Below are 19,040 nucleotides of genomic sequence, written 5' to 3'. Positions count from 1 at the left end.
GGCTAGAAGTTTAATGTTCTGTACTTTGATCCTGGTTTTACCATGACAATGGAACATACTGTGGTACTAGATGCTGTGTCACATAGATCCACTTATACACGACAAACTGCTACTTATTAAAATGTGCTATATTCAGAATAGCTAATAATATAGCAGCAAACAACTATTTGCTACATAAAGATATAGTGGAGTAATGGCATCCTGAGGATAGAATGAAGTCACCCTCCATATGTGTTGTAATCTGAGCTTTCCTGTCCTTTGCTTTGGTATCCAGGCCAGCAGCACATTCATTTTAGTGTATTTGAGTCCATGCCTTGCCCCCCCCTCTCTATGTGTTCATGGCTCACTGGCTAGCTAATCGCCACCACTCCACAGTGCGCATTACCTGGGCTGTGCATGCACAGGGACACGGTGCTGCTCATACGTCGGTCACCGCTGATAATGTGTTCAGGACAAAGTAAATGCTTTTGTAAGCACTAAGCGCACACGTAACCTTGTCTTCTTGCCGTAAATTCTAAACAATTAGTGGGTCCGAGCAAAGTTTTAAAGACACTTATGTCTTTTTTACAATACTTGGTCAATCCTGACACTAACATCAATCCCTGTTTATTTTAAACTGGGTTATTTTAATACTTCAGTTTCTTCTGTGTAACTGAATTTTCAGACTAAATGACCTCTGTTAATCTGTATACAGAACTAATGGCACTCATCTAGATGGAAAGCTATGTACTGAAAATGGCACGTTTTCTCTTTTGTCTCTTAGCGTTCATTAAAAAAAAAATATATCACAGAAGTCGAGTTCTAGAAGAGGAGGCCGACGTTGAATCCAATTATGTTAACAGATGGTTTATGTATTTGGTTATGTGGTGTTTTATTGGTTTACTTGTTGAGTTGAATACATTTGGCTGTGTTTCTGTCATTTTTGTGTGTTTGTGTCATTTTTGTTTTTCCTGTTTCTACACATCTTACCTGGGGGAAAAAGAACACTAAAATGTTAACACGCTCAAATTATCAGTTTAATTATTAATATCCAACAGTTTAAGCATTTCAAGGTTTATGCTTTTGGAGAAAAGTCTCCCATCCTTTTTGTAAGTTGTTGATCTCACTTATGCGCCACATTAAAATGAGACCTGAACCTGCTCCAACTACTTTCATTTTAAACGTCATTTACTTCATTCGTTTGGATTCATTATTTCAAGGGTGAAAAACAGCTCTTAAAAAGCCAAATGGTACTGGATTGATACTAATTATGGTAACTTTAACTTTAAGAAAAAGATAAAAGATAAAAGGAAACAATTTTCCATCTTGGTGATCAAAATGCCTCTGACATTTCAGAGACGGTCCCATTTTACGGGGCTTCAGTTGCTTTTACTGGGAGCCTACAGGATTTCTTATTCACAGAAAAAAATTATGCAAATCAATTTAGCACAAACCAGCACCTTAAGTACAAACAAATAACCCCCTTCATCATGAATTGCAGGTGCTTCAGTTTTAAACCTGATTCACCAAGGCTGGCACCTTTGCACCCTCAAACTATTTGTATAATTGGAGTGATCTGAAGCTCTGATAAAGAAAAACAATGTTAATAAGTGTCTCAAATGCACTATAGGAGTTTGGGACAGTTGGTGTTGAGAAGTGTTAGTAAGTTGAGTGGCATCTTATTTGTCATTGTGCACAGTTTAGAGTAGGGCTGGGCAATATATCGATATTACATCGATATATAAGGCTAGATATTGTCTTAAATATCGTAATATCATGATATGACAAGTGTTGTCTTTTGCTGTTTTTAAAGGCTGCATTACAGTAAAGTGATGTCATTTTCTGAACTTACCAGGCTGCTGTACCTGTTCTATTATTTATCTATATATGCCTAAATACACTTAGTCATTGTATCCACATTATTGGCGATTAATTATCAAAACTCTCATTGTGTAAATATATTGTGAAAGCACCAATAGTCAACCCTACAATATCGCCGCAATATCGACATCAATGTATTTGGTCAAAAATATCGGGATATTTGATTTTTTCCACATCGCCCAGTTCTAGTTTAGAGATTATTTGTCTGAATGCTTAATGGCATATGAATAAATATACACAGCGATACAATTCATGTATTTCCCTGCACATGGATCAGTAGTGAAGTGGAGATAATGTCTTCTTCATATTTAGTCACATCTGGTCGGTCCTCAAAGGGTTCATCTAGCTGTTTAGCATTACTACCAGTCACTCGATTTGTACTTGTTAGCATTGTGAGCAGTGGGGCTTACACTTTGCGGGTAGGTGGGCGGAGACGCCTGAGAGCTCGTGGTTGTTGCTGGCTGTCCAGGTCCGTCTGGTAGAAAAACATCCTGATAGCCTCGTCGAGCAGCAACCATGTTGGCAGACCCAGCAACCTCTGGGAGAGAGGAGAGAGAGGGAGAATGAGGCAAGGGGGCATGTAAAGGGTTTGGATAACAAGAAAGGAAAGGGAAGGATGTAGTAAAAAAGGACCTGAAACAAAAGATAATGAGGCAGTGTTTGAGGTGGAAGATGGGGAATACGGGTTGAGATGGATGAGAGATGGAAAAGAAGGGAAATTGGTGTGGATGGTTGGAGAGGTTGGGGGAGACAAGACGGGTCTCAGGGGAGTGGGAGTTAGATGGAAGAGGAGAAAGGAGAAGTAGGGTGGTGGGGAGATTTGAGCAAGGGTGGAAGGAGTGGATGAAGAGAGAGGAGATGAAGCAGAAAGATTACAAGTGCAAGGCGAGCGAAGGCGAGAGAGTGTGGCAAAATGAGAACCACGTAGGTTGCGGGAAAAAAAAAAAAAAAAAGAGAGTAAAGCAGAAAAGAGAAGTGAGTGAGTGGGAGAAAGAGAACCTGATCGTGTTTTTAGCGATGGAGCAACACTGAAACATGTCAAAAGTCCTGCAACTACAGTCAGTCAGACGTGATGTGGGCACAGGGCAGAGCAAAGAGAAGAGAGCAGCAACGCCTACATGTTGAGCTCGATCTGCAAACTAGTGCTGACATATCCAAGTCAGTGCTTATCCACCTACAGTATCGCTCAGCCCACTAAGTTGTAGGCTTCTGCACCGCACGCTGCAGAAGATACCAAGCATGCCAACAACTCTTTCCTTCGTACACAATTAAAGACTGCACCGTGCATGACATTTAATGTGATTACCTTCATGTACGTGTTGAGTTCAGGGATTCTGCTCTCTGCAATCTCCCTCTTGTTGCCCATGAAGACTTTTCCTAAAGAGAAATATGTTCACAATGAAAAAGCGTGCAGGAATAAAATTACCAGGGGTCAGCTGTATGATCAAGGCCTACATCATTTCCCACACATACTGTAAACTGGTATTCGTGGAAGAAGACGAACCTGCAGAATGTGCAACCCTCACACATTCTGTACTTCAGCGCAGGCAAACAGACGTTTTACTAAAGCCAGCTCAGTGTGCAAGGGGATATAAAAAAAATAAGGTGGTAGACTGAATCTAATGTGCAATATTATTCTTTTAGGCTCTAAGTCAATTTTACTGACAGCATATGATGTTTGGCATTCTACACACCAAGACATTTAAAGATACTGTACCCTGCAGAGTTTTTGTCAAGCACATGCACACACACAGGTATCATATTATACACCCCTACGCTATTCCACCGATTGATGTTTGGTGGCAGTAATGCACATGGAAGCTTAGCAATGCACCAATAAAAGGCAGTGAAGAAGAACTCTACTAACAAGCAAACACGGATGTAAACAACGCATGATTGTAAATATTCAAAATAATCTGCTTTGCAAATTCTTTGTGAGAAAGGAAGTGTATCTGGCACATTTGTTAGCCCTTAAGGAAACACACAATTTTTCTAAAGGTTTTATTTATTCTGCTTTTGGTGTTTGTTATTGTTACTGTGTGTGAAACAACTTTCATCACAAGCATCTAAATTATGCGTAATTTGATTAATAAATACGCTCTAAATATTTCTATTTATTGGCTGATGTTTTGTGGATTTTTATACCCGAGTCCTGAAGACTTTTGATAGTTGTGACAATACACTTATATTTATTAAGAAACTTAAGATTGATCATGATTGATTTCTTGCGTGAAATTTGACAATGATGACTGAGATACAGTTTTGCTTCCAATGAACGTTTACACGTAGGCCTACATACTGGATGATTTAATGAATATTGACACTATAAGTGGTATCATTGGTATAATAGCATGCAATGACCATGTTAGCGCATGTTAGGCCTTTTTAAGAGGACCTCACCAGTGTGATTCAATGAAATTGTACCTTTTGTCATTTCTTTAATTGAGATCCTGTTGGAGCAAACAGCTGATTAAGGGCACGTCTATGACCATCTATGGCTGACCGTGGGAGTGGATTAAGTCTTGTGTCCCTGCACGCAATTTGATCTTGAGTGAGATGTATAAAACAGAACCATGCATATGGCTTTATAAATCTGATGAAGTGAGTATGTATGCATATTTGTGCGGACAGAGTTGTACGGAGATCTGTGCATCTGGCCCTAAGAGTCAATTCTGTTAAAGTTAAATTTCTACAAAAACAAACTAGACAGATTCTGCTCTAGAAAACATATTGTATCCTTCTTGAGAGCGTGGACATATTACCCGTCATCCCTAATATCACACCAAGTCCAGCCAAAATGATGAGGCACAGCGCAGACTCCTAATGCTCTAAATCAGGCCGCTCAACAATTCATACAAAGCCATCTAGCACTGCTGTTAAATCAAATTTAGCACAGTCTTAATGACCCTCAGCCACACTATTCTGCCCTCTCTCCTCTCTCAATTTCCTTCTTCTCATTCACTCCTGAGCACGATAACTCACTCCATCACTGGCAGACACAAATTCACTCATTTACGCACTTACTTTTTATTCATTCACCCATCTGGTCACCTTTCACCATCTGCTGGATACCTCGCTGAAAACAATCCTCTTCTGACTTTAAATCTATTGACGAATCATATTATGTCTATCATAATATCTATGTTGCATTCAAACAAGATAATAGGAGAGCAGATTTCGTTTGACTTCAAGAAAGAAACTGATACATTATAATTAATATGATGGAAAGAGATGGAAATTGATTTCAATCATTTGCATTTTGTTTAATGGAAATTGTTAGCAATAAAATAAAATAAATAAAAATGGAAAGAGCAAGAATTCTATTAAAGAAAAGCAAAAAAGACAATTCTTTCTCATTAATCACAGTTTCAATTTGACCAAACACCTATGTGTTTTCTCCATTATTCTATTTGCTCCTACCCATCACCCATCCATCCCTCTGTCTCCCTCCTCTCTCCCCTCTGTCTTTCTTATTCCCTTTCCATCCTGATGAGATCTGGCACTGCAATTAAACCCATCAGATCTAATCATATCCAGCAGACTCCTCAGTGGCAGATGCTAAATCAGAGTTTGTAGAAAAGTAGAACTTTCCCTATATAGAATGTGACATTGAGAGACACGGCCTTAAAGTATATAAAGAATTTATATTACACATTTCTCAGTAAGGCTTTGGTGCTTGGGTATGTGTTAATTATTGTTGCCTGTCACAGAAGGATATGAAACAGTTCACTGTACTCAATATATGTATAGGGGATTACTTTGAATAAACTACGAAAAAAGGTATATAACAGACATGCACATGTTGCAGTGATGCTTAAAAGTATTTTCGCTACCAAGAGCCATGTGCTTTACTGCCTTATCATTGACTGATGATCAATTTTAGCATCTTTTTATTTGAACTGTAAATAAAAATACGTACTATTTTTTTACAACAACATGCAGAAGTGGTGAAGTACTTGTTCCAGCCCTAAGTAGTATGTGCATGTCTTCCCTTTAGTCTCCATTCAGCCACCAAACAACTCTTCGCAATGTGTTTTGGGGCAGGATGTCTATTGCAAAAATGTACGGCAAATAGATAGATATGTTATGATATAGACAAACAGCTCACAATCTCAAAAAGTCATTTCATTTATACCTTGACCACACACACACACACACACACACACACACACACACGCACACACACACACGCACACACACCTCTTCTGCTCTTCTAAGCATGTTATAACAAGTGCCAAGAATAAGAATCATCTGTAGCTTTACCCCCTGTTTGGCACACAACATATACAGTAAACATGAAGGGAAGGATGGGGCACTTAGGGGGCGACAGAGAGGCGCTGAGAAAACAGCAAATAGATCATAGAACAGCAGAAGCCTGCTTTGAATGCTTTGGATTGGATGCCGTTGTGGCAGAGCTCCAGCCATAAGACAACACCACAGGTGCACCATGAAGATGAAATAGATGGGGTTACTGTTACTCAAGAAAACAGTACTATGTCCACTGGTTCCTAATGTGATATTATCATGTAAATGAAGTATTTCAAAATGCAGCCAATATTTTCTTTGTATCTGCAATGTGACTGTTAAAGCCGTAGATGTTATGATGTAGTCAGCGTTCTTGTAATCAGATTACTGTGCTTCTACAATACTGCACCAATGCTGTATATAGCACATGCAGTTAACGTGACATTGACGCCAAATGTAATCTTGTTCACTGTGCACAAGTCGATAGCTAAACTAAAGCCATTTGAGTTGGAACAGAAATAAATCTGTATGCAACTTAATTGTGATTACTTTGTAAAGCAGCGTAACCTGATTCACCATCTATCAGTAATTTATACATCTATGCACACACAAACGCACATCTCACTCGGTTCTCATCTCTCTTAAATCGATGGTCCGAGCCACATATTCAAAGCCCTCAGGCCTTTATTGGTGCAGATGTTGGTTTCCAGCCCCTGATAATCACTGACGGCGGCTCCCAGACAGAAAGACTTATGGGACAATAATGAGCTGCAGAATAAAACTGGAGCGATGGAGCAGATGAGGACAAGAGGACAAACACAGGCACACTGCAGGCAATGAGTATAGGTTCTGAAGATACGATCTTGTATACACTGTCTTAATGACTTATATTTTATCTTAATTTAAAAGATGACATGGTCTGCAGACTTAAAAGGATACCATTAGCTTTGAAGCCATCTTGCTACCTCAGCACACAGCGCTTTATATCTATTAATTGCACGCAAAAAATGAAGTATTTTTTATTCTATTCAAAAATCCACTATATAGGGCGCCTGGGTAGTTCACCTGGTAGAGCGCACGCCCATATACAGAGGCTCAGTCCTCGATGCAGCGGCAGTGGGTCCGGTTCAAACATGCAGCCCTTTACTGCATGTCATTCCCCCTCTCTCTCCTCTTTCATGTCTAAAACTTTCAAGTCTAAAATCCGTGCCCTCGGTTCGCACGGATTCCTAATCCGTGCGAACCGAGGGCACGGATTCCTAATCCGTGCCCTCGGTTTTTATAAACGTGCGCAAAGTTAGAAAGATTAAATCACAAGCAACGCATCATTCCTAACGTACTAAGGTTAACAAACTCATTTTCATCAAAACGAGCCGCCTTCTAACCTAGAGAAATAACTTTGGTCTCTACCATTGACTGTAAATATTAATATTAACAGTCTATGGTCTCTACAAGCAGCCGGCGGTGAGACGGCAGTAAGACGAGCGCTTAGGGACCGTCTACAAACTACAACACCGAAAAAAGATGCAACAAAAAATATTTATTAATTAAATGATTAAATAAGTTAGTGTCTCCAAACTTACCTCAATTATAACTTGTCTCCTGCTAGTTGTACTACAGCACTTACTTTAAAAAAAGTAAGCATATTCATAACTTTGGTAAATATCTTTCGGTGTTGTAGTTTGTACCCGGGGCCCCCGTGTTACCATTCACATTTAAATGAAGCAAAATTCAGGTTCTGGTTATCTTCTGTGTTCAGGTAAATATGATGATGGTGGAGGAAAGGGACACCATGGCAGAAGTTTACAGAGATTTCAATGAAACACTATGATGTTTAATCCTCCTAAATCAAACACCACCATCATAGCCACCACCCATACTGTATATCTTGTGCGATATCTTGGGCTGATGTTTTCAACCTGAGTGGACCCCGAATTGCAAATATATTTCTCTTTCATCTCTCCCAAACCCTTAACCTTCAACATTTCTGTTTTTCCTTACAGTTTGTCTTTGAGTAATTATCTGTCCTATTATACTATTACAGTCTTCTGACATAATGTTTTAAACTGACCTTGTAGGATATACTCCTCAGTGGCAGTATGATGACAATGCATAGGTTTCTATTTGATTATTTAGCCTGAGAACGTGACACTTTTAGTGCATATCTAAATCTCAAAATGCTTTTAGGACCTTTTTGGGGAAGAAAGTACATTAGGTTCAGTTTAATAGTAGGATGTTTGTAAAGATGCCAACATTTTTGTCTTTCTGGGACTTTATTCTCATTATAAGAGACAGATCCTAAGGATCAGGGCCAATCAGGGCACATCTTTTTTTGGTTTCAGCTAAAAAAATTTCCTTTTGTAACTGTACTCCACTGTGTTTTTATCACATCAGCCTGTTAGTGTTGAAGCGCTGCTCTCCCAAAGTGTGAGCATTCCGCATTATCCAAGTGAAAATGAGAATGTGTGAATGTGAAAAAGTATTTGGGGGCATTTCAGGGCAACTGACTCCGAGTTCAGACAGAGAGTTTGGCAAAATACATAGCTGCTGATCTTTGATGCCTATAACTTCGTTATCTCTACTCCCTCTTTCTTATTAACAAAGCCAAGTCAACTCTGAAGTATATCTTAGCTGATTATGTCATTTATCAATAATTTAAGCTTATAAAGTTAGTTTTGAACCCAGACTTTCGGTATTTCGATAAAGAAGCTTATAGAAATAAACTGTGCCAAATTTAAGGGCTATTTCAGTGTGTCAGATATCAGCTTAAGGCCTCGGATAGGGCCCAAAAAAACATTATCAACATTCCTTCTCATTATGCTTTACAAAGTACCCCAAACTTTTTCTAATCCTAATGAAGTCCTCTCTCCACTCCCAATTTGAATACATATTTTGAGAGTAGGAGTTACCCTTCACACAGCAGATATCTCACTCACTGGAGAACGAGTGTTGTAACGCAGCGTTTTCAGTGCTCAACTTCCCATTATTATGCAGCAGCATGCGCCTAAAATATGCTGCCACTATACCCTTGTGACTTGAATAGAATTGGAAAAATAAGTTCACACAAAATTGATGCTAAAGTGTTATCAAATCTCTAAAGGGCCACAACAATAATTATTCTTTGCTATTCTTCCTTAATTTCATCTGCAAATAATATGTTTTTAAATTCATCAAGCAAATCCGAATACGCCTCAATCCACTCTAAACACTTAGGGACAAAACAGGAGGTTATATTTGATTTATGACATCTGACAAATCTATATCCAACACATGTAGCGGTTCACTTTTAAAAGCGTGTTCAGATGGTTTTCAGTTCCTCCAGCCACAGGGTGAAAATTCAGCCAGCTGTCACCATAAACCCAGTCTGTTTCTCTACGTATGCATGAAGCAGAGCAGAATGAGTGTACATTTGAAGGTGAAGGTTACACAGTGACAAGGCAGAAAGCATGCCATAAAAAAACAGTGTTCCCTCTGCAATCAGTCAGCGGCAAAGTCCCGACACAGCAAAATCACTGTCAACACTGTGAAACTGGAGATTACAGTAGCCCTGCCGACTATGCTCTATAGTCTCACTCAATAAGAAAGCAGTGATTGACAATGCAGTGATGTTAATAGAGTAAATAATCTAAGTCAACAAAAAAGTTTAGCTTTCAGAGTAGGGCTGGGCAATATATCAATATATCGATATCATGATACAAGATTAGATATTGTCTTAAATTTTGGATATCATTATATCGTAATATGGTATAAGTGTTATCTTTTCCTGGTTTTAAAGGCTGCATTACAGTAAAGTGATGTAATATTCTGAATTTACCAGACTGTTCTAGCTGTTCTATTATTTCCCTTTACCCACTTAGTCATTATATCCACATTACTGATGAGTAGTTGTCAAAAATCTCATTGTGAAAATATTTTGTGAAAGCACCAATAGTCAACCCTACAGTATCGATATCGAGGTGTTTTGTCCAAAATATCGTGATATTTGATTTTCTCCATATTGCCCAGCTTCAGAGTGTCATTTGTGTATTTATAAACTATCCAACCTACATCTTCTGTCACAATTATCACTAGAATTTAGATTAAAAGCATTTGTTTTAAAAAATAAAATTAGTGTTAAAATAGTATGAGTGTACTTAGTGACATGTTGCCTAACTGCCAGTCAATTACTTATTGAAAAGTTGTCAAACAAATAGACGTACAGTAGCTCGAAAAATGATGAGTTAATGTATTAACTTGATAAAGCTTTCTTTATGTGAATATTCTGCATGTGCTGATCCCATTATACACTAATAAATCACAAAAAACAATAGTTAGTTAAAGCTTTAGTGCGGAACTTTTTGTATTAATGAACATCAACATTTCAAGCCATTGTCAAATGAGTTGCTACAATGCTAATTAAGCCTGTCAGCTCCACACAACTCTCTCTGTATTTCTCAGTATGGCTATTTTCAGAAGATTGTGGCCGGTGACTTTCCCGTGCAGAAACTCAAGGGAAGATAATTACCTTATTCTGAAGAGTCCATCATGTTTTTTAATACTCCATGTCCTCCTTGGCTACTAGCAACTGCGTGGAGGAGGAGCAGTGCTGCTGTCTGTATGAAAAAGCCTCTATGATGGCTTATCTGTGAATATTTAGGTTGTTTTCTCAACACAAATAAGTTCAACTTGCAGTTAGGGCTGCAACTAAGGATTATTTTCATTGTCAATTAATCTGTTGATTATTTTCTTGATTAATCTTGATTTTGGTGAAAAATGTCGCTCAGTGTTTCCCAAAGCCCAACATGCCGTCCTCAAATGTCTAGTTCTGTCCATAACTGAAAGATATTCAGTTTAATGTCATAGAGGAGTGGAGAAACTAGAGAATATTCACATTAAAAAAGCTGGAATCAGAGAAGTTAGACTTTTTTTTCATAAGAAAATGACTCAAAGCGATTAATCGGTTATCAAAATAGTCAAGAGATTTATTTAATAGTTGACAATAGATTAATCAATTAATCTCTGCAGTCCTACTTGCAGTATAGCTTCAAATCAGAACCAGCTGATGTATTTTGGGACTTTGGCTCATGTTGTCTGTATTAGGGATCGACCGATACTGGTTTTTCAAGGCCATTAGCGATTATTAGTAGTTAATGAAACCGATACGCAATATTTGGAACCGATATGCATTTACAGTGAACATGAAAATCTTTAAGTCAAAAATAAGATTTTGGAATGTTACAAACTCCAAAAAAAAAAAAAAAAAACTTTGATAACTTTTTAATGATTTAAGCAATTATTTAATAAATTGGAAACTTTCAACATAATACACAGTTAAAGATAGTCAGATAGTGCTGTAGGCGGGACATTAAGTCAGACTCCGACACCGAAGCAGATGGACAGACACAGAGCTGAACCAAAGTAGTACAGATAATCTGCAAACTGCCAAAAAAGGCCCGATTATCGCCCTGGCCCTGGCCGATTATCGGTCTATCCCTAGTCTGGATTCAAATGTTTCTCAGACATATATTTACAATCGACTATAGACCTATGGAAAAGTGCAGCAGCACTAGTATCAGTCCTAATGACTTCAGCATCACAAGAATTAGAGGAGAGTGACTAGGCAAGGTGGGATTTCTTTTGTTTTTTTGTTTATTTGTTTGTTTTGTTTTCCTCGAGATCACAGAGGGTGGGGGGTGGGAGAGGGTTTTTGTTCTTGTTCAATTGTATTTGTCTGTTCTGTATGTTCAAAAATATAAAACAATAAAAAGTTGATATAAAAAAAAATAAAAAAATAAAAAAAAATATATATATATTTACAGTAGTGGCTTTATGTTGTTAAGTCAATCAATGCCTTTTATGTAGACGGTAGCCCATGGCACAATTCATCTTGCCAGGAAAGCAACTTAACCATATTAGAGGGCACAATAATTTGTCTGTTGAGGTGTGGGCCCCTGACAGATATGTACAGTATTTGAACAATATGAAATCTGACACTGCTGCAGTTATCCGTGCTGTGAACACACACACACACACACACACACACACACACACACACACCTGGGAGAGAAGGCAGGATGCAGGTGTTGGGGCCACGTTTGTCTGGGTTTTCAGGAGAGTATCTGAACTCGAGGACCTGGTGGAGGTTGAAAAATTCTCTGTACCTCCTATAGATGAGATACTTACTCCCTCCTTTAGTCTTCACCTCAATCACAAACATCTGGAACAGAGACATGAATGTGAGAGAGGAACTGATTTGTACTCGTCATTTGCTTCTTGTCGGCTCAGTTGGAAGTTTGTGGTCATTTTTTAAACTTACAAAGTAGTCAATGAAGCCTTTCTTCTCCTCAATATCAGCAATCGTTGCGCTGATAGGGATGTTATGAGGCAGCTGGTCAAAGTCGCTGAGTGAAAGAAATATTCTGGTTAGAATATTTCAGACATATAAACCCCAATTACCGAGGTTAGCCCTGCAATCCTGTCTTAAGGAGGAATTGCTGTTTGGTATATTAGGCCTATGTTAAATGTCTGCCTAAACTGATTTAAAGTCAGATAGCTCAAGAGATCTGCATACAGTCCATCTAAGGCTACATATTAGCTTATTACTATATATTACTATATTACATATACCTTTTTTCAAAGTTTGAACATTGTTATCTGACGAAGAGGATTATGGCCACATGTGAAAAATGTATTTGATTAAAGTCAGAATTCTGAAAAAGAAAAAGTTTAACGATTTTTTTTTTTTTCTGAAACTTCTGAATTCTGACTTTAAACTCAGAACTGAAATACATTTTTTCACGTGGCCATAATCCTCTTCCGTAGCTACTTATATGTTACATGTATTTTGCTGCATGAGATCCATCTTACTGTAATAGCAACAAAACGATGAAACATATGCTCGTGCAAGAAACAACACGTTTATTTAACATTTTCTTCATGAGCAAGAGCAACAACAAAAAATCTAACATGCCACAAAAACATCTGCAAACATAATGTCTGCCTCTAGTTTCATTACCGTCATACTGTAGAGGCAGGGATCAAAGAGTGAACTGACGTAACCTAACCTAACTTCATATCATATTTTGATATTATGCTTCATCTTATACGTGCTATAAAACTGCACTGTCGACACTCACCTTTCGTCTCGTAACTGCTGCAGCAGCGACATGATGTTGCGCACAGCTTTGACTGCAGACAAACGGAGAAACTTCAACTTCTGAGCGGACAGACGCGCTTCTCACTGATAGGTTTGTTAATGATTAGAGACTAGCAGCACACTCACACACTGCAGGCTGCACACTGACTGCCTGCGTGTCAAAACGTCTGCAGAGGCAACTGTGCGGAAACATGCAACGGGAAGCGAGAGTTCCCTAAAAAAGACCAGATGGTGGTGGTGCTTTCATTTGGACGTCCCGGTGTGCCGAAATTACGGCAAGGGCGGGGAAATTGTCTTAAATGGGTTGCAGGTGTCAGACGGCAGGTAGGCTATGATGGTCAAACAACAGAGAAAGAGTGGCACAACTTGTAACAACTCTGGCTGATGGTGAGTTGAAATATAATTTAATTATAATTTATTTTATAATGTATACTCTTTATTGATCCCCAATGGGGAAATTACAATTTTACACTGTTATTAGAACACAATATACAGGCCTGAAATACACACACATGCTCAGGTCCTATACATGCACAAATGGAGGAACGTAGATTGAGGGGGCTGTGACTGCTGGACAGGTGCAGTTGGGGGGGGGGGGGGGGGGTATGGGGCCTTACTCAAGAGCACCTTGGCAATTAAGTAGTATTATGTTAAAGGGCCAGTTCATCCAAATCACACTCTCACACACACACACACACACACTCTCTCACACACACACTCTCTCTCACACTCACACACACACACACACACACGTTCTCACTTAATTAAGAATTAAATTAGAATTAAGTTTTTATCCTTTAAATGTCTATCATGGTGAACACAACTTATGAAGCTATCATTCAGCACTAATTTACATGTTCAACTATCATTCAGACCAGTACCATATTTGGACAGTTTGTAAGTACTGTATACCCTTTCAATTTGGATTCAGCATGCCAAGCCTTAAAACAAAGTGTTTACCGCTCTATTGTTCACATTGCTGTTGGTACACGTGACCTTTTGTTAAGGCCATAATTTGGCCTAAGCAGCATGTGCCATGTTGTTTGCCACATTTACATAAAGTACAAACTGCCAGTTTTGGAACGCACCCAGTTTCACTGGGGATTGGGAGTGTCCGCATACAAGGTATTTAAAAAGTTTCTGGAGCATGTGTTTTACTTTTGGTCAAAATGCTGACATGCATCACATCTCTATTGTGTGCAAACATGCAGTGGACACTATAATGGCTGTTATTGTAGGTGAAAAAATAATGGATGTAATAATGTAAAAATAGAAACCTTTGGATTACATCATGCCCTGGGACTCTCCAAACACTTTACAGGAAGTGGCCTTTCGCTGATTATTGTCACAGAGCTTCTGTTTTATTCAAGAGTTCAGAGTCACACTTCCAGAGCCGCCTCGTCCAGAGTCGGTGCCCACCAGCGGTGCCACATCACCATCTTAAACATCAATGAATAACTCCAATATTTAATTTGACTGATTAGTGTAAATGCTGTGAACGAGCAATATGGTTGTTGACTATTGGCAGCCTCTCCCAGCTTCCCACACGGTATCACACATTGAAGGACTGCTCATTTATGTCACACTAACAAAAAAAACACAGCCTTACTCCAGTGTCATTAAGGTCCTCTGTAATCATGATATATTGCCAAGCAGAATAAACATTTACTAACCAACACACTGAGCTTCTTTTCGACACTTAGTGAGATACAGTAAGGGATAAAGGATGTACTACTACTCTAGTAAACAGACAAATCAAACTAAGAGATAAAGAGACAGAGTGAGACTTCTTTTTCAGAGCCTTAGCTAAATGAAATAAATGGAGACAAACTCTGAAATTAACTTTTGTATTTTTTTGTCTGCCACTCAAAAATTGTGTCTGTCACTTTTGAAGTTGATAGGATAATATTTTGATTATTTAGGTATCATTAGGTTTCCATTTAAGGCTAAAATACCCTTGTTTATTAGTTTGTTTGTCACAAGTTGCAGGGAATGGAGGACCCAAATGCAGAGAGCAGGCGGAAGTTTGTTGCTTGAGGATTTATTTCACAAACAAAAAGGAAGTACATACCAAAAAGAGTCCAGAATGCAACAGGCAAAAACTAATACCAGAACAACAGAACAGGATCTCAAAAACTGGAACGAAAAGGTAGACTCCATGCACGAAGACACTCACAGAACACAGAGCAACAAAATACAATGACCTGACAACAGACAAGGGGAACACAAAGACTAAATACACTAGGTAATGAGGAAACAAGGGACAGTTGACACAACAGGTGAAACACATAAGACAATCACAAGGGCAGGAAAACTAAAGACAGGAAATAAAACCAGACAAGACCAGACAGAAAACCAGAGACTTCAAAATAAAACAGGAAACAGAACATATACAGAAACATACAACCATGACATTGTTCATTTTAGGATGTTCTCCAGCAGGCTGTTGCACCGCTATGTGTAAGTTCAAACATACCATTAATAAGAATGTAGTGTAGTAGTGTAGTTGCTGCAACGTAGAGTAGACAACCCTATGATTTATGCTAGTTTATGATTATTATATTCTTTTAGCATTTCCACCAATTGTTGGAATTGTTGTTAGGGGAATTATCTGGCTCTTCAGCATGGCTACTTTATGCCTCCTCTTTGTTGCCTTCAGATACTTTAAGGTGTCAAACTACAAAGATTTCTTTCATGTAGACTGCATTCATTCATAATAAATGGATAATAGAATGATACGTATAAATGTGTAAAAAAAGAAATTGCCAGCACTTTTAATAAAGCCTGTTATCATGTTTCTGACTGAATATATTGGTGGCATCAACATTGTCATGCGCATGATCCTTGAAGGAGAAAGTCCACATTTCCCAAATCGCTGACATTCCACAGACCCACGCACACACCTTACACAAACCAACCTGCACAAGCATGTCATGACACAGTGTTGATCTCTCACCCTTCTTTTGTAGTTGACAATTATAAGTAAATACAGACGAGGGCTGGGGAATTATTCAGAAGGGAAATAGTTGTAATAAAATCTGAGGTGATGAAAGTTCATAACACTAGATGTCAGCAAAGTTGTGTGGTTTGTGTGTGTGAGAGAGTGGGAGAGAGAGCAACCATGATTTATTGTCTCATCTTAAACTATCTTAATCCATCTGATCTCTATTTGTGACGTCGGACAGAAATTCCACGGCCACTGTAAGATTCAATACTGCACCACGGCCTGGTTTTTGCGGTGTGACAACAGCACCTGAATCACTGCATCAGGGGTTACACACACAGATTAACCACGCATTTACATGCTTCAGTAAATCACACAAGATGTGCTTAGGGCATTTTTCCTGTTTGTTGTTTTCACTGAGATACATAAATGTTTCAGAGTCGTGACTTTTGCTGAGTTATGCTGAACAGTAAAAACTTAGCTACTAGAAAAGAGACATGGAAAGAGAGAATGTAGGAGTGTGTGTGAGGAAAAACTGTGTAGGTGTGAATATTTGCTTGTGTTTGTTATACAAAGTCTGAGAAACAGACTGTAAGTGAATGTGTGTGTATGAAAAACGACAGAAACAGAGTGCAATGGTGCATAGAGAGAGAGAGTGTGTGTGTGTGTGTGTGTGTGTGTGTGCAGCACATATTGTACTCCATATCTATTTTCATGCAGCCTGAGATGGATCCTTTGAAACTCTGCTCGTATAACAGACCACTGCCAGCCATGAATTGCAGAAACATTTTTTAAGGGTGTATTTATCTTCAAGGCCAGGCTAGCTGATGGAGTCTGTTGATCTTGTTTCTGTGTGTAAGTGTGAATGTGTATAAGTGGGATCGAATGTCCGTGTGTGTTTATGTGCTTAACAGAGTTGTACTGTAACTGTGTTTGTATATAGTTTATTTCTAGCCTTGGACTATAACTTTGAAACAGAAGTACACTGTGAAAAGTCTGCTGATGACATACTGTATAATAAGCTATTAAGTTGACAGCGAAACACACAAATACACACAGAGAAAGAGAAGAAGGGAGACTGACAGAAAGTCTCAACAAACTCAAGGCTTGTGTTTCCAATGTTGACAGCTGGTAACCGTAGAGACATCATAAGGGAAGTAGAAAAGAGGAAGAGGTGAGCCTGAGCACAGGACTATTCTAAATGCTGAGACTATAAGATATAATTTAGAGTATAATGTCACTCTGTTACTATAATATATGTAGTACTCAGCCCGTCCTCACCCAGAAAACAAAAGTCGATTGTGCAAGCAACTCATAACAACTAGGGGTGGAACAGTACATGTATTCGTATTGAACCGAAACCGTACGGGCGTCATGGTTCGGTACATGAATTTACACAGAGAATACACGGTATAAAAATAAATAAAACTTGCGTGCAAATTAATTAATGTAATGTGGAACTACTGTTACATACGCGTTTCTTAGGGACACCTAATCTGTAGCCCCGCCTTAGCTCTGAAGCTCCCGAGCTCCGCCTACACGTCGAGTCGGTCCAGTGAGTCCACACGAAGCAAACTAGTCCCTTCCATATACAACCAAACACGGATGTACTGTAGCTGTATCCCTTCTTGCCTCAACCACAAATGGCTTCCAGGCCCATTTGCTTCACTGTTTGCTCTGCTTTTAGCTCCGCCGTTAGCTGTTAGCTCCAAATTCCCTGTAAGGAGGAAGGTCGGGGCGGTGGATGGGTCAAATAAACACAGGACTTTCACTCAGGAGATTGGGGTTCTTGTCCCGTGTAAAACCATAAGTCAATTGTCACTTTTTTTAAATGAATCGTTTTACGGACCTTAGTGTGTGACACAATGACGTCCATGACATCATACAACACATTCTTACTCTCCCATCGTGTAAAATACGGACGCTTGGTCATGTTGGTCATTTGTTATTCACGCTAAAAGTCTCCTTTAGCGTCAGGAATCTTGGCGTCATTTGGGGTTTGTTATTCACGCTAAAAATATGCCCTTTGGCATTTGTTATTCACGTTAAAAGTCTCCTTTAGCGTTGGCGCTCTGGGTCGGTACGTACTGACTGACATGCAGCACAAGAACGGGACAGTTAGGTTTAGGAAAAGATCGTGGGTGGGGTTATAAAATGTATGTTTCTGTAATACGCCGGACAAGAACGGGACACAAACCCTGTTCTCCTGGGTGAGTCCTGTGTTGTTTGACCCATCCACCAGCCCAACCAACCTCCCTATGCTGCATTTCGGTCTTTCATACTACTCGCTAGCGTTGTTGCGCTTAATACTACGTCATCTTACAGTGCCACGGTCGCGCTGCTGCTCTGCCCGGTGCATTCCATACAGACGCTGAAGGATGCTTTTTGCGTCGTATCTGACACTGACAGCCACTGCCCAAGCATCCATATTTTACGAGCTGGGAGTGAGAACGGGTTGCGTCATATTACGTCTTCATTTTAGTAGTTTTTCATGACTCATTTTAAGCCACTCCCTGATGTTTTGCTAACCCTATGTATTTTTGTTGCCTACACTTAACTTGTTCCGTTTCACGTTCTGTGTGTTTAAAATTGTGACCGTTAGGTTAAATAGAACAGTCACATGGCATGTCCATAGTAATGCTTTGTGTTTTACAATGTAAATATTGTAGCCAAAATATGATTTAGACTTACTTAACATTTAGGATAGATGCTGTAACTGTTATCAGGGTTACATTTAAATACCATCCATCCATCCATCCATCCATCTTCGTCCGCTTATCCGAGGTCGGGTCGCGGGGGTAGCAGCTCCAGCAGGGGACCCCAAACTTCCCTTTCCCGAGCCACAGTAACCAGCTC

General features: G+C 39.2%; 2 protein-coding genes across 6 annotated transcripts in view; one reads left to right on the top strand and one right to left on the bottom strand.

Annotated features, from left to right (window-relative positions):
- Positions 1 to 19,040, top strand: part of pvalb7 (parvalbumin 7) — a 38,656-nt gene that overhangs the window by 10,847 nt on the left and 8,769 nt on the right. The window contains exon 1 of one of the 3 annotated variants that reach the window (XM_031289089.2): positions 13,604 to 13,627. The exons of the other annotated variants lie outside the window; for them this stretch is intronic. The gene's annotated coding sequence lies outside the window, so the exon portion shown is untranslated. Of the gene's footprint in view, positions 1 to 13,603; positions 13,628 to 19,040 lie in introns of those variants that run through there. 3 annotated transcript variants of the gene reach the window in all.
- Positions 1 to 19,040, bottom strand: part of ncf4 (neutrophil cytosolic factor 4) — a 42,946-nt gene that overhangs the window by 19,445 nt on the left and 4,461 nt on the right. For 2 of the 3 annotated variants that reach the window (XM_031289087.2, XM_031289088.2), the window contains exons 1-5: positions 13,221 to 13,491; positions 12,401 to 12,485; positions 12,142 to 12,301; positions 3,167 to 3,237; positions 2,271 to 2,398 (exon numbers count right to left, since the gene is read on the bottom strand). In XM_031289087.2, the coding sequence (XP_031144947.1) occupies positions 2,271 to 2,398; positions 3,167 to 3,237; positions 12,142 to 12,301; positions 12,401 to 12,485; positions 13,221 to 13,252 (476 nt within the window). In that variant the 5' untranslated portion in view covers positions 13,253 to 13,491. Of the gene's footprint in view, positions 1 to 2,270; positions 2,399 to 3,166; positions 3,238 to 12,141; positions 12,302 to 12,400; positions 12,486 to 13,220; positions 13,492 to 19,040 lie in introns of those variants that run through there. The other variant, XM_036000888.1, reaches the window with a different exon arrangement.

Source organism: Sander lucioperca, chromosome 4 (assembly GCF_008315115.2).
Source record: "Sander lucioperca isolate FBNREF2018 chromosome 4, SLUC_FBN_1.2, whole genome shotgun sequence".
Lineage (NCBI taxonomy): Eukaryota > Metazoa > Chordata > Actinopteri > Perciformes > Percidae > Sander > Sander lucioperca.
This window is presented reverse-complemented; position numbering and strand designations above follow the sequence as displayed.